At 40.0% G+C, this 13887-nt stretch overlaps 1 protein-coding gene across 1 annotated transcript in view; it reads right to left on the reverse strand.

Annotated features, from left to right (window-relative positions):
* The window catches only part of LOC126249733 (endoribonuclease Dcr-1-like), a 284524-nt gene that overhangs the window by 66604 nt on the left and 204033 nt on the right, over positions 1 to 13887 (reverse strand). The window contains exons 13-14 of the mRNA XM_049951411.1: positions 3287 to 3428; positions 2929 to 3168 (exon numbers count right to left, since the gene is read on the reverse strand). Coding sequence (XP_049807368.1) covers positions 2929 to 3168; positions 3287 to 3428 — 382 coding nt within the window. The remainder of the gene's footprint in view (positions 1 to 2928; positions 3169 to 3286; positions 3429 to 13887) is intronic.

The following is a 13887-nucleotide window of genomic DNA, read 5'->3' on the forward strand; positions in this document are numbered from 1 at the left end:
CCAACTGCAGCGCTGTCAAAGTCATGGCCATCAACATGATAGAGACAAGGTTTTAAAACCATAGTGCCACATGAAGAGCCTCTTCATTAACATTTGTCTCTCGTGTTGTCAATAACTCATAATATTTGCTTGACTTTGTACATACCTTTTACTATGTCTCCAGTCTTGATTTAGTGGTTAAATCTAAAAAAAACCTGTATGCTGTGTTAGTGACTGTTTCAGCACCACATAAAACTCATATCCAATTTCAATGTGTAGCTTTTCAAACATGTCGATATATTCCTGCTCATGCACAGACTGTGGTACCAATTCCATTTTGTACTAATTTCTTTGCAGCTATTGTTAAATAAAGTTGTAGAAAGGCAGTAAATTATTATAAAACCTGCTTAAAAGCCAACTTACCTAAGACACAGTAGTATTTGCTCTACGATTAACCCAACGGATGTCAAATCTAACATATAATGAAATAATAAGCAACCAGTTGCATATTAGAAGTTTAATTTCTTGCCCTTCTTCAAAACATAATGAATAATGCCTAATGCATTATTTGCTAGCATCAATAATAAAGTGCATGGTCCTAAAAATATGTGCAGGAGCACTTATAGCTCCTGCATATATTTTTTAGGACCATGACATTGTGCTGTATGTACTTTATTATTGATACTCACAAATAATGCGATAGGCATAACCTTCAGTAATTAACATATGGATCAATAATTCATTACAGTATTCTTTGTTGCTGAAGAAGTTCATCTTGAAAGCCTCTCACAAAATATCCTGTGAAAAATGGAGCACCAAGAGATAAAGGAAGTGACTGAGTAAAGGCAAGATGAAATGCACATATGCAGAACTCTGAAGACAAAGCACTGGTGGCCAGCGTCACATACTACAAAATGAAAATCATCATTAAGCAAATGTGTTCCCTGTTCCTGAAGAACATTTGTCAACTAAACATGTGACATTCAAATAAAAGTAAAAAACTTCCTCAGCTTTTAGTACCCATACAAGCATTTTGGCTATCTGTGCCTTAAGCAGGGATCTTAGTTCTTGTGCAAGATGATAGAACACTAAAATTCTACGTATACAATGAAGCGGAGTGAAATATAAATACAATTTTAAACATATGTTTTGAAAATTTGTACTAAGATACCTGTGGTATCATTTAATCAACATGAGCACACCTTTAAAAACATAGTGGTCCACCTCACAACCACACTGCCAACACAACATTAAATTCCATCTCTTTCTTGTACTGCTGCTATTATTTCACATATATTCTTCACTTCTGAACATTGTCACTTTGCCACTCCAATAATATCTCATTGGGTTCTACTAAAAAGGTTATCCCAATCTGGACATGCAGTATCCGAATTCGAACACATGATACAAGAACATGACTACTCAAATACATTAACCAAAACAGTTATGGTATCAGATGGCTATGTTAAGCTTTCATTTCACTATAATATTATACACAGGAGAATATAGGTATTGTACTATATATTGATGTTGGTGGTTTATCATTTAGGAGTATGTGTGTCAAGACACAAGAATTTTTGTGCCACTGGAATAGTTCATATGGATTTTGGGCCCCCCACACAGCTACTACTTCTTCACTCCTGCATGACTTGGAGTAATTTAGATCATTAATACATTCCAAGGCACCTTTTGCTACTTCTGAAGAAGAGTAATCTCTGGATTTTGAACGGTCATGTGAATACTGGTCCAAGCACATACCCCATATAATCGAAAGTATTTAAGGGCAAAGCAAGGAGCAAGCCTGCCATGACATTCAATTGTTACATTCATTTGTAAAAAGCTGTCTATCAGTGGACTTCTATGGAGCAAGCAATGTCAGCCACAAAAAAGGAAACAATTGACAGTGTGACTAATGTAATACAGAACAGAAGATTGAAGGATCTCTTTTGTAAACCCTATACTGTGAATGAACCATTTTGAATGATGTGGAGGTACACTATCTTCTCTAATTCCTACCTACACTGTCATTCCACTACAATGACAATGAAATGTTTCATGTACTAAAGGAGGTGATTTTGCATCCCATGCCGCCCCATAATGTACATACATCATTCATCAGGATACACATTAAAGTCTGGTTTGTTAGAGAACAAACATAACTCCATTCATTGGGAATACTTCAACCATCAATGTTCCTTGGCCCAATATACTTGGGCACTATGGTGTCATGTCAATAACAGCACGTGGCAAAAGCCCATACACATAGAGGACATGTTCTTGAAGTGGACTGCAAGTAGTTGAAGTTGATATTCTACATCCTGTAACTGTATGCAAGATCTGTTGAAGTTATGATGCATTTTGCCAACTGTTTCAATGAACAGTGAACAAAAGGTAATGATGGTGTATGACAGTAGCTGATAGTGAATGACTTTGCTCCGATTTTCAGACAGATTCTGTTGCTCGAAAGTGAGGTGTCATTTGTGAAATTCCACCCTGGGACACTCCAGTGCCATTTGCAGCCTCATACTGTGACTTTGCAGCTTCAATCCTGCCAATGACTCTCCATACAAAGATTTGAGTGAATCAAATTGCTAAGTCCTCCTTTCCTCATATCTAAGTGAATACCAGAACTAATCCCCAATGACTCATGGAACTCAATCATGAGCAATTCTCCTATGTCTATTTGGTCAAGCATTTTTGTTTTCTTGTTGTAATGTTGACCATCTGTACTCAAGTCTGTTGCAAATGAAACAACCTCCCCGTGATGTATACACATATATAGAATATTCTCCTCATTGTTTTTATCAGCACAGTTCTGTTTTAACTTTTTCCCCTATTTCCATCTAACTACTTACTTTTCATTTGTTCTAAGTTTTTAAATACTGACACTGATATAACATTTTTTAAAATAGATTAATAGGAAAATCAATGATAAGAAGTTAGACATACACGCTTATAGTAATACTGCCGGCGCTTTGTTGTTCCTGGCTTTGGCTCCAATGAATCACGAGAAGCAACGTCCTCTGGGTCATCAGGGTCACCAACTTGGTCACCTTCCTCATGTATGTGAAAACGTTCCTTTCCAACTGGCATGAGGTTATCATCAAGTTCCCTTGCTTGATGAAGAATACGACATGTTTCTAATGCTGCAATGCGTCGTGCAAGAACCCTCGTAGGCATTGGGAGACCCTGTATATCATTTGCCATTATACCATTTTTAACAATACATGTTTGAACAAATGTTTCATATTTTGCACAACACCAATTTTTTTCAATATCAGCATAAAATATGAAATTTCACACTCACCACAATATTGTGTTTCACAGGAGAATTGATAGGAAGGCGCACAGTACAAATGTAGTGGGTCTTTCCGTTAATTTCTTCACTTTTCAGGGACCACAGTGGGGAAAGTCTTGTAAATGTATCACTAGGTAGTTTTGCACAATACCTGAAACACATATACCACTCATGAAATTTTAAAACTGAAATTTTACAACTTGAATCTATTGTTGAAATATGCTTAAGATGGAGAGTGCATTTGAAGTGTAACTAATGTAAGGTATACATTAACATACTAGACTAGTTCCACCACCATCATAATCTCCAACATTACATCTTGCTGTGTACATTAGGCTCATGTCTGCCCTAAACTTGTGATAAAGTAAAAATGATTATGAAACTATGTCATTATCAATATAAACTTGTAGACTTCTGGAGTCAGTGTCACTTTCACCAAAATCAAACTGAACAGACTGTCTTGATATAATAAAATATATAGGGCTTTTCAAAAAGATTAATTCCATTTCACAGGACTCTATCTTCCACACGAATGACAACAGAAACTTGGGAAGAATTATAACATATGCACTGAAACCAAAAATTTAACTTAAAGCCACTTGTAAGTTACCAGCAGAGGTCTACCTGGTGCCACTAGTTCATTCATTATCAACTGTGTGATAACACAACAAAAAAATGCATTCTGTGTTCTCCATTTCAACACATGCAATTCAGTTACAACAGTGAGGTGTGATTTTCACCAACATTATGGCACTGCACCTCCTGCAGCCCACAGCAGTCGATGATGGCACCAATAGTTTCAAGACACTGATTGTGAATGTATGCTTTCCCAGTGTATATATCTGGTGAAGAGTTCTCAGGCTTCCAGCAGCCGGGTGGCAGTGTCTTCAAACTGCGACATTTCGACGAGTGACATACTCATCATCTTCTGGCGAAGTGTTGAGACTTTGCAGGTGCTGGTCCCTTTATACCTGTGGCATGCCCGCCCACCACCTGGCCGCAGGAGGCTGCGTCCAGGGGAGTCGGCAGGCAGGCTGGAGGGGGAAGGGGGTGCACTGTTCCTGTCTCCATCAGAGCATTCTGGTCACGTCTCGCAAGCTGGACAGTTCTTGGTGCGTTCACAGTGTATCACAGCTAATGCTGAATTCCAGGCCATGCTAAGTTGATAACCTTCGTCAGTGTTCCAAAGATTCTTGTGGACCCGTATTTCTATCGATTCTTTAATGACGCTGTCCCAATAGCTCCCAGCTCAGCACAGCACCCTGGTGTTCTCGAAATCAAAGGTGTGGTTTTCTTTGATACTATGTTCAGCTATAACAGATTTCTCTGTCTGTCCAAGTTGGACATATCTGATGTGTTCCTCGCACATTAACGGCACATACTTGGGAGTGGGTTGACTGGAGCTCTCACACCGACAGTGAGGTGCAGAAACGGCATGCTGTTGCAAAATAGATCAGCAAATTCGACAGACTCTCTGGAGCTAAGCCGATCCAGAATGTCACAAATAGCACCAGAGCTATTGTAAATTTGACAGATAAGGTGCTGGATGCAGCCACAACTTCTGTCCTCACGAAAGGGTTGAACTTCACGCCTGTACCAAGGACCATAACGAAACAGGACATTATCAGCAGCATAGAGGAAGCAATTCAGGGCCTACCCAAGGAGGAAGCTGAGCAGATCTGAAGGGAGACCTGCAGGATCATCAAAAAGTCACGACTCCTGAAAGCCAACATTACTGTGCTGGAACGAGAGGCTATCTGCGCATTGAGGGATGATGCTGACACCATGGTCCTCCCAGCAGACAAGGGAAATGCAATGGTGCTGATTCGCACAGTCGACTACCAACAGAAAATCTGCTCTCCGATGCAAGACCCAGCTTAGAGGAAACTCAACAAGGATCCTACCTCGACAATGACCAGGAAAACCGTGGTTCTACTGAAGAAATCTGATCTACCAGAGGCAGTGAATAAATGGCTGTATCCCAGAGCGCCAACAACACCACACCTGTATGGACTGCCCAAGATTCACAAAGATAGGGTACCTCTACGGCTGATCCTAGACACTATCAACCGTCACAGTTATGGACTGGCCAAATACATGGCAACACTGTTAAAACCACTGGTGGGACACAGCATTTATCATGTGAAAAACTCCGCAGATTTCGTGAGAATACTGAAGGACATCCAAATACAGAGAGATGACCTACTCGTGAGCTTCGATGTCACCTCCTTGTTCACGAAAGTACCTCTACAAGACGCCTTGGCACTCCTTAATCAGCACTTCACGCCTGAAACAGTGAAGCTCTTTGAATATGCACTTACAACCACTTACTTCAAGTGCAATGGAGAGCATTATGAACAAGTGGATGGAGTGGTCATGGGATCTCCCCTAGCTCCAGGGATCGCAAATCTTTATATGGAACACTTTGAGGAGGTGGCCCTACAAACTGCTCACCGTAAACTCAGGCACTTCTTCCACTGTCAACGATACTTTCGTGATTTGGCAGCATGGCAGGCAGACACTGGGGGAGTTTATGGACCACCTAAACAGCACACATGAGAATATCACCTTCACAATGGAAGTAGAGGAGAATAGCTGTATTACATTCATGGACATACTGATTAGGAAGAAGGCAGATGGCACACTGGGGCATTCTGTGTATAGAAAGAAGACACACACAGAACAGTACCTCCATGCAACCAGCTGCCACCATCCAGTGCAACGCCAGTCAGTACTAACCACCTCAGTACATAGGGTGGGTGTCATCTGTGACAAAGAAAGCCTCTCAGACGAATTACACCACGTAAGAGAGGTATTTCAGAAAAATGGGTACAGTGAAACACAGATTGGTAGGGCCTTCAAGAGGAGACAGGCTGACAAATTTTGGGAAGAAGAAGAAGAAGAAGAAGAAGTTAACAAGAGACTCGCCTTTCTGCCATATTTGGGGCACCTCTCAGCCAAAATTGGGAGGCTACTCAGAAAATTGAACACAAATACCATCCTCCGACCACGACCGAAGATGAAAGAGCTGCTGGGCTCAGTTAAAGTACCACTCAAACTCAACACATCTGGCATATTTAGCATTGCCTGTGAATGTGGTGCACAGTACATTGGACAAACACAGTGCTGCATCTCAAAAAGGTGCAAGGAACACATCAGATGCATCCGACTCGGAGAGGCAGAGGAATCTGCTATAGCTGAACGTAGTATCAAAGAAAACCACACCTTTGATTTCGAGAACACCACGGTGCTGTGCCAAGCTAGGAGCTGCTGGGACAGCCTCATTCAAGAATCGATAGAAATACGGGTCCACAAGAATCTTGTGAACAGGAACAAAGGTTATCAACTTAGTGCAGCCTGGAATCCAGCATAAGCTGTAATATGCTGTGAACGCACCAAGAACCGTCCAGTTCGCGAGACGCGACCGGAATGCTCTGATGGAGACACGAGCGACACATCCCCTTTCCCCGCCCACCGACTCCCCTGGACCCAGCCTCCTGCAACCAAGTGGTGGGGGGCATGCTGCAGGTATAAAGGGACTGGCATCCGCAAAATCTCGACACTTCGCCAGAAGATGACGAGTATATCACTCGACAAAATGTTGCAGTTGAAACCATAGTTAGTCCCTGTGTGCTCATTCAAAATGCTGATCACATTCAGCAGAATTTTCCACACAGTCTACAGAAGCCTACTCATCTTGCCAGCCAAGGGTTAGCCATCTGTCATGTGTGTGTGTGTGTGTGTGTGTGTGTGTGTGTGTGTGTGTGTGTAACATGCTTTGCAGTGATGTTTGAATTTCAAACCATACAGGATTCAATAGCTACAACCCTGTCATGACAGAGATATACAGCAATGTGTAGAGGTTTGTGAATTCAATCAATGGAAAATACCTATATCCTTTCGTGTTTAGGACTCAGTGATGAGGGTACTTTCCAATTAACTGGAAAAGTCAAGTAAAACAACATAAGAACTTGAGGATCACAGCAGCCACATAATGTAGTTGGGCACAAGAGAGACTACACAAAGTTTCGTATGTTTAGCATCATTTTCCAAGAAAAGATTTACAGTCCCTTCTTCTTTGGGGAAACAATGCAAACAGGAATCACATACCTAGATATGTTAGAGATTTGGCTTTTTCCAAAATTGTGAGAACATGCCAAAAGTTTGATTTTTCAACAGAACCGCATATGCAGTACCCCCCCCCCCCCCCCCCAGACATGCTTTCAAGAGTGTGGGACAAGTTTGATTATCATTTGGCTGTCTGTCATGCATCTGGTGGAAAGTACATAAAAAGTTTTATCTTAAACATAATTGTAAAAAGTATACCCAATACTGAATGTGTATGCATGTCAAAACTATACCTACAACTACATCTATATTCTGCAAATCACTGTGAAGAGCATTGTACCAGTTGTTAGGGTTTCTTCCAATTCCATTCACATATTAAGTGTGGGAAGAATGATCATTTAATTGTCTCTGTGTCTGCTGCAATTAATTTAATCTTGTCCTCATGATCCCTATGTGAGTGACAAGTAAGGGGATGCAGTATATTTCTAGAGTCATCATTTAAGGCTGTTCTTGAACCTTTGTAAGTAGGCTTTTTCAGGATAATTTACATCTATCTTCAAGTGTCAGCTGATTCAGTTTCTTCATCATCCCTGTGACACTGTCCAAACTGAGCCTATGTGATCATTCCATTTCACATTCCTGCAAAATGTTACACCAAAGTATATTGAACAATCCTCTGGGGTAAGTTATCTTTAAGAAAGAAAGTTTTCAGTGTGCAAAAACGTGCTGTAAGAATAATATGTGGTGCTCACCCATGATCATCTTGTACACATCTCTGTAAGGATTTGAGCATTCTGAGTACTGCTTCACAATATATTTATTCCCTCCTGAAGTTTGTTGTAAACAATTCACTACTGTTCAAATGGAACAATGATGTACATAATTAAAATATCAGAAGGAAATATGACATACATTACTCCGCATTAAGGTTGTCTTTAGCACAAAAAGTCATGCACAATGCGACAACAAAAATGTTTGATCACTTACCCAGTGATATAAACTGTCTGACAGACAGCAGCGTAAAATTTGAAAACAAACTCAGAAAGTTTCTCCTTGACAACTCCTCCTATTCTGTAGAAGGATTTCTATTACTGTAATGTGTAAAAGGTGGTGGGTAGGACTTACTAATTCACATCTGTATTTATTTTTTCTTTTTGGAGAAAAAAAAACTTAGAAATGTTTAGAATGTAATCATATTTACAAATTAATTTGTGATGTGACCGTAAAATGACTCATTTCACATCACTACAATCTATCGTGCAAAATTATCCATGGGACATGAAACTAACTAACTAACTTTGTAGGAGTTCGCCAATTCCCATATACGATACTAAATTTTTTCGTTTTGTGAAGTGCACAATTTTACATTTCTGAATATTTAAAGCAAGTTGTCAATCTTTGCACCACTTTGAAATCCTATCTGAATATTGCTATCTTTCAGATTGTACTTCACTACGGATAACTCCATCATCTGCAAAACATCTGAGGTTACTATTAATATTGTCTAGAAGGTCATTAACGTACAGCATGACAGCAAGGGACCCAATGTACTTCCCTGGGGTACACCCGAAGTTACTTCTACATCTGACAATAGCTCTCCATCCAAGATAACACACTGCATCCTGCTTACCAAAAAACTGCAACTAAGAAAATCAGAGCAGATGAGAAATTAGTTTGCCCTGAAAACACTTCTTCTACTACAGTACTTTCAAGATCCCATGCAGCTCTGCAGAAAACACAGCATATTCACGGGAAAGGTGAATCCTGAAGACACAGTTAGTGAACACTACTGAACATTTGCGTGAGTCCCCTTGTTTTAAGCCATCAGTGCACACAACTTTAAAACCATGATGCCTACCTAAAATGTTAAGAAAAAGAGATAGAAATGTAAAATCTAGAGTGCAATCTTTCTTATAATGTGTCAAGTACAAAATAATTATGGGCCTGTGTAGGAGCCAATGTGGGGAACTGCTCCACCCTTGGTGTAAAACATTAAAACCAGCCACACCCATCACTAAAAGGCAATCCTTTGCGTGAATCCCACAGGGTCTCACCACTAACTGTCGATTTGGTCACGGTATGGTATGTAAGTGTGTATGATATGGACAGTACATAGGCCTGTCGCACCATGTGGAATTGTCGCCGGATGTGAGCACCAGTTCACTAGCTTCAGCACGAAGGTTCATTATAGGGCTGGTTCTCAAGGTCCCAGTATCTAGCCAAACTCCTTCATGGGGCATTACGTCCAACATTTTTAAATAAGAGGGTCTTATAGATGCATACACCATGTGTTGTGGCGTAACAAGCTAGTCACGCCACACTGAGGAGGAAGCCGAAAGGCACGCGTACACACACGCCGACTGGCGTCAAGTCTGGAACAGGATACGTATTGAATACTATAAAGAAAATACGTATCTTTGGAATATACTTAACTTTTAATCAATCCTTGTGATACATCTCTCTTGACTATACAAATGAGACTCGTAAGATACATGCACTGTGACAATTGGCGCCTTGCTAAGTCGTAGCCATTAACTTAGCTGAAGGCTGTTCTAACTGTCTCTCGGCAAATGAGAGCAAAGGCTTCGTCAGTATAGTCGCTAGCAACGTCGTCGTACAACTGGGGCGAGTTCTCGTATGTCTCTCGAGACCTGCCGTGTGGTGGCGCTTGGTCTGCGATCACACAGTGGCGACACGCGGGTCCGACATGTACTAATGGACCGCGGCCGATTTAAGCTACCACCTAGCAAGTGTGGTGTCTGGCAGTGACACCACACCATGCACCCAAAATCAAGCAGAAATTCCCCAAAGGCTTTGCAAAACTGGAGCAGACAAGGTCGTTCTACTCCCCATACACCAGGCTTTTCCAACAGTGCCCCAGGGAGGAGGAGCACTCCAGAGCACTCACTGTAGCGGCTTGGAGCCCACGTGGTGGGGAAAAGCAAACTCACTGTGCCCTGGCTGCATTAAGCTGCAACTGACACAATAATCTGTGTTCAGTGGCAGCTATGGTCAGTTGTGGAAGTCCTGTACCTCAGTTGGAGGATTCACTTCTATTTATTGAGAGGGATGGACATCTGCACTGCCTTGTATGTCACAAACTATTTAATTCTACTAAGAAGAATAACATACAGCATCATTACATATTTCATCTATTGTAATGCATTTATACTTTTCAGGTGAATGATAGTGAAGAAAATGGAACTGTAGCAACAGTTCAAGCAAGCTACACAGTTGCTCACATTACAGCAATGAGTTGTAAGCCACTTTTTGTAGGACCTCTCATAAAATCGTGCATGGTAGCACTTGCAGAACGCTTGTTTCTAAGGGAGCTGCTAGCAATTGAAGGAGTTTGCCTTTCAAATCAAACAATGTCTCATCAAATACTGGACGTTGGAGTGAATTTAGACTCACAACTCAGGAAAAGAGCTGAGACCTTTGTTGCATTTTCATTAGCACTTGATGAAAGCACAGATATATCTGACTTTGCTCAACTTTCAATATTAGTGTGTGATGTCGATTTGGAGCTACAAGTAACTGAGGAACTCGTGGATGTGGTGCTGCTTGATTACACTGTGACAGAACTTGATATTTTTGAAGCTGTTTGTGAATCAGTGGACGATATGAATTTGCCTTGGGATAAGCTACAGTCTGCAGCTGCAGATAGTGTGTCACAAATGATCAGGATTTCACTCCTCATTTAAATAGTAAACTCAAGAACGAATTTGGGAAATGCATTTTGACTGATACACCATGGAGTGCTGTGTACTAAAACAGCTGGACTAGGTGATTTAATGAAAGTTGTGGTCAAGTGGGCGAATTTTATGCAGTGTCACAGTGTGAATCATCGCCAGTTCAAAGGTTTCCTGAAAGATATGGAAGCGGAGTATGGGGACACAGGAGTAATATCTTATCACAGTACAATTTGTTGGCTAAGCTGGATACTCCAGTTGGAAGTTACTGACTTGCAAAATTCAACTTTGCTGAAAGACAGACACAACACCACACTGAATTTATCACAGTGGTATCATTCACTACAGCAAACAACATTTCCCGAGGAACACAAAAATGCCACACAAATCATGTGCCTGTTTGGATCCACATACTCTTGTGAGCAGCTTTTCTCAGCAATGAAAAGAATAGAAACCAAGGAATGATCTTTCCTTCAAGACAGGACAGTGAAGATCATCTCCCATATTAACACTGCAAATACTTTCCACTCATTATGAAAAAGAAGTGTCTAATTTCAATGCACAATGAACATATGTAATTTCTTTTAAAACAGTTGTTTTTTATTTATTTCCGCAACTATTTATTTTGCTGAGGTAGCATACCGCTCTATCATAGCTGCTAAGGGTATGATGTTGACGATCATGTAAAGGTGTGGCAAGCAGGTTGAAAGGCTTGCTACGCCATCTGCCATGCCACGTGCCATTGTCACATTTGATTGTACACAGCGAATGACAATTAGACTTTTAAAATAAATACTTCATGCTTTTAGAAACTTTCTTTTCAGGTCTCTAAGGTGTGGCAACTGTGTAACTTTAGACTGAAATGTGAGGCCCAAAAAACCTTACTGTGTCTAAAAAATTAAGAACAGTGTCCCCCAACTGCAACTCAGTAAAGCTTAAAACAAAATGTGAATGGTTAAACAGACAGCACACAGACTTCTCAGGGAAGAAATTAAAGCTCTCTTCTCCACCCATCCCTTCAACAGTCAATTGGTCAGCTGCAACTGATGGGTTGTGGCATAGTTTCAGAGGAACAAAAGGCAGAGAAGTCATAAATAAAAAAAATAAATAAATATTATAAAATAAAATATGTTGGAAATGGAATTTATTAATAGCTTTGGTAAGGACAGTCACATTTGAAACACTATCTTGAGAGACACCATTCTCCTGCTCAAAGTGATCAGAGCAGATATCACGAACTCAATATCTAAAATAGTGTGGTGAGAGGAAGAACTGTATAAAGAAGGGAAGGCATCCTCAAAAACCCCTATCATGGAGCTGTCTGAGGATAATATGCTTTTAAGTAGTATCATAGACCTCCTCCATGTCAAAAATATAGCCATTAGGTGAAGCTGACACAGGAAGCTTATTGTATAGCCCAGGGGTCGGCAAGTAATTTTAGCTGGGGTGCGGATACTTTTGAAACTTTTTATCGAGTTATAAAGCTACCTCATATTCCTTACAGATGTTTATTTTAATTTTCACTCACAAAATATGAAATACTATAGGTAGGCATATTTGTAGTTAAAAATAAATCAGAGCAATTACATTTGCAGTATAAATGGGAGAAATTACAGATTCCATTTGAATTCTTGAGCCAGTTTCTTAAAGTTAGCTTTATGTGGGGAGCAGCTTAGGCGAATGGTGTCTTCAAGGTGGGTGGCTGTTAATATCAAGTGATACTTGTTCTTCAACAAATTAATTTTTGAAAATGAAATTTCACTAATATATGTGGGGCCAAGCATAGTAGCTAGGTGTAAGGCTGATTTTTTGCAATTTTCATATTTAGCTGGGACTTGTTTACTCCAAAATTCTTCAGCGAATGCAGTTTTATACATTTGCAAGGAAATGTTTTCCTGCAAGTCTATTATCTCCATTTGGAATAACGGCTTTGGAAGGCAGAACTACTTCATAGCCACATCTGCCCATTATGAAACTGGAGAAACTTCAAAATGCACTTTTAAGAATAGTGATAGTATCTCTATCTCTGAAAAGACTAGGACTCTTGCTGCAAATTCTTTCTTAAGATCTGACATAAAATTTGAGAATACTGACATTTCTACTTTAGAATTATTTTTGTATTAAAAAATTGTCGGAAGTGAAAAAATTCTTGACTTGAATGTCTTTTTAAAGATATCCAGCTAGCAATGGAAAGAAGACATGTTTGTATTAGATCACATATTAATTTCACATTTCCTTGTAGCTCAGTATTGAGTGCACTTAAATGTTTCAAAATGTCTTTCAAGAAAACCACAGCTAGCTTACTGCATTCATTCCCTAGGAACTCCAAATGGTTTCTTGCTTCTTGTGAATCCATGTTTTCAGAGAAGGCTGTTACCTCATCTTTTATTTGCCAAAAACATTCAATCACTTGATCTTTACTTAGCCAGAGAACATTGTTGTACTTCTGTAAGCCACAATGTGCCAGATAACACTCAGAAACAAACTCTTGGAACTGTCTGTGCTGAAGACCAGAACGAGACCTCACAAAATCAATCATCTTGATCAATCTCTCCATTACTTCTCTCAGAGTACACTAAGTTTTCCACAAAGGGCTACCTGGTGAATTACGCACTGATAAGATAGGAGCTCAGCATTCTTATCTTTGATTCTCTTTAATAGTCCTTTTTCTTTGCCGATTACTGCTGGGACACTTTCAGTTGAAAGAGAGATTATTTCATCATCACTGATGTTTGATTTTGTCATGACGTCATCAAAGAGTCTCGAATAAATCTTTTCCACAAGTCTTGCCTTTCGACAACAATATCGTTAGTAATCCTGTCCTAAATTCTATACTTTCAATACCCAAAA

This window comes from Schistocerca nitens, chromosome 3 (genome assembly GCF_023898315.1).
Source record: "Schistocerca nitens isolate TAMUIC-IGC-003100 chromosome 3, iqSchNite1.1, whole genome shotgun sequence".
Lineage (NCBI taxonomy): Eukaryota > Metazoa > Arthropoda > Insecta > Orthoptera > Acrididae > Schistocerca > Schistocerca nitens.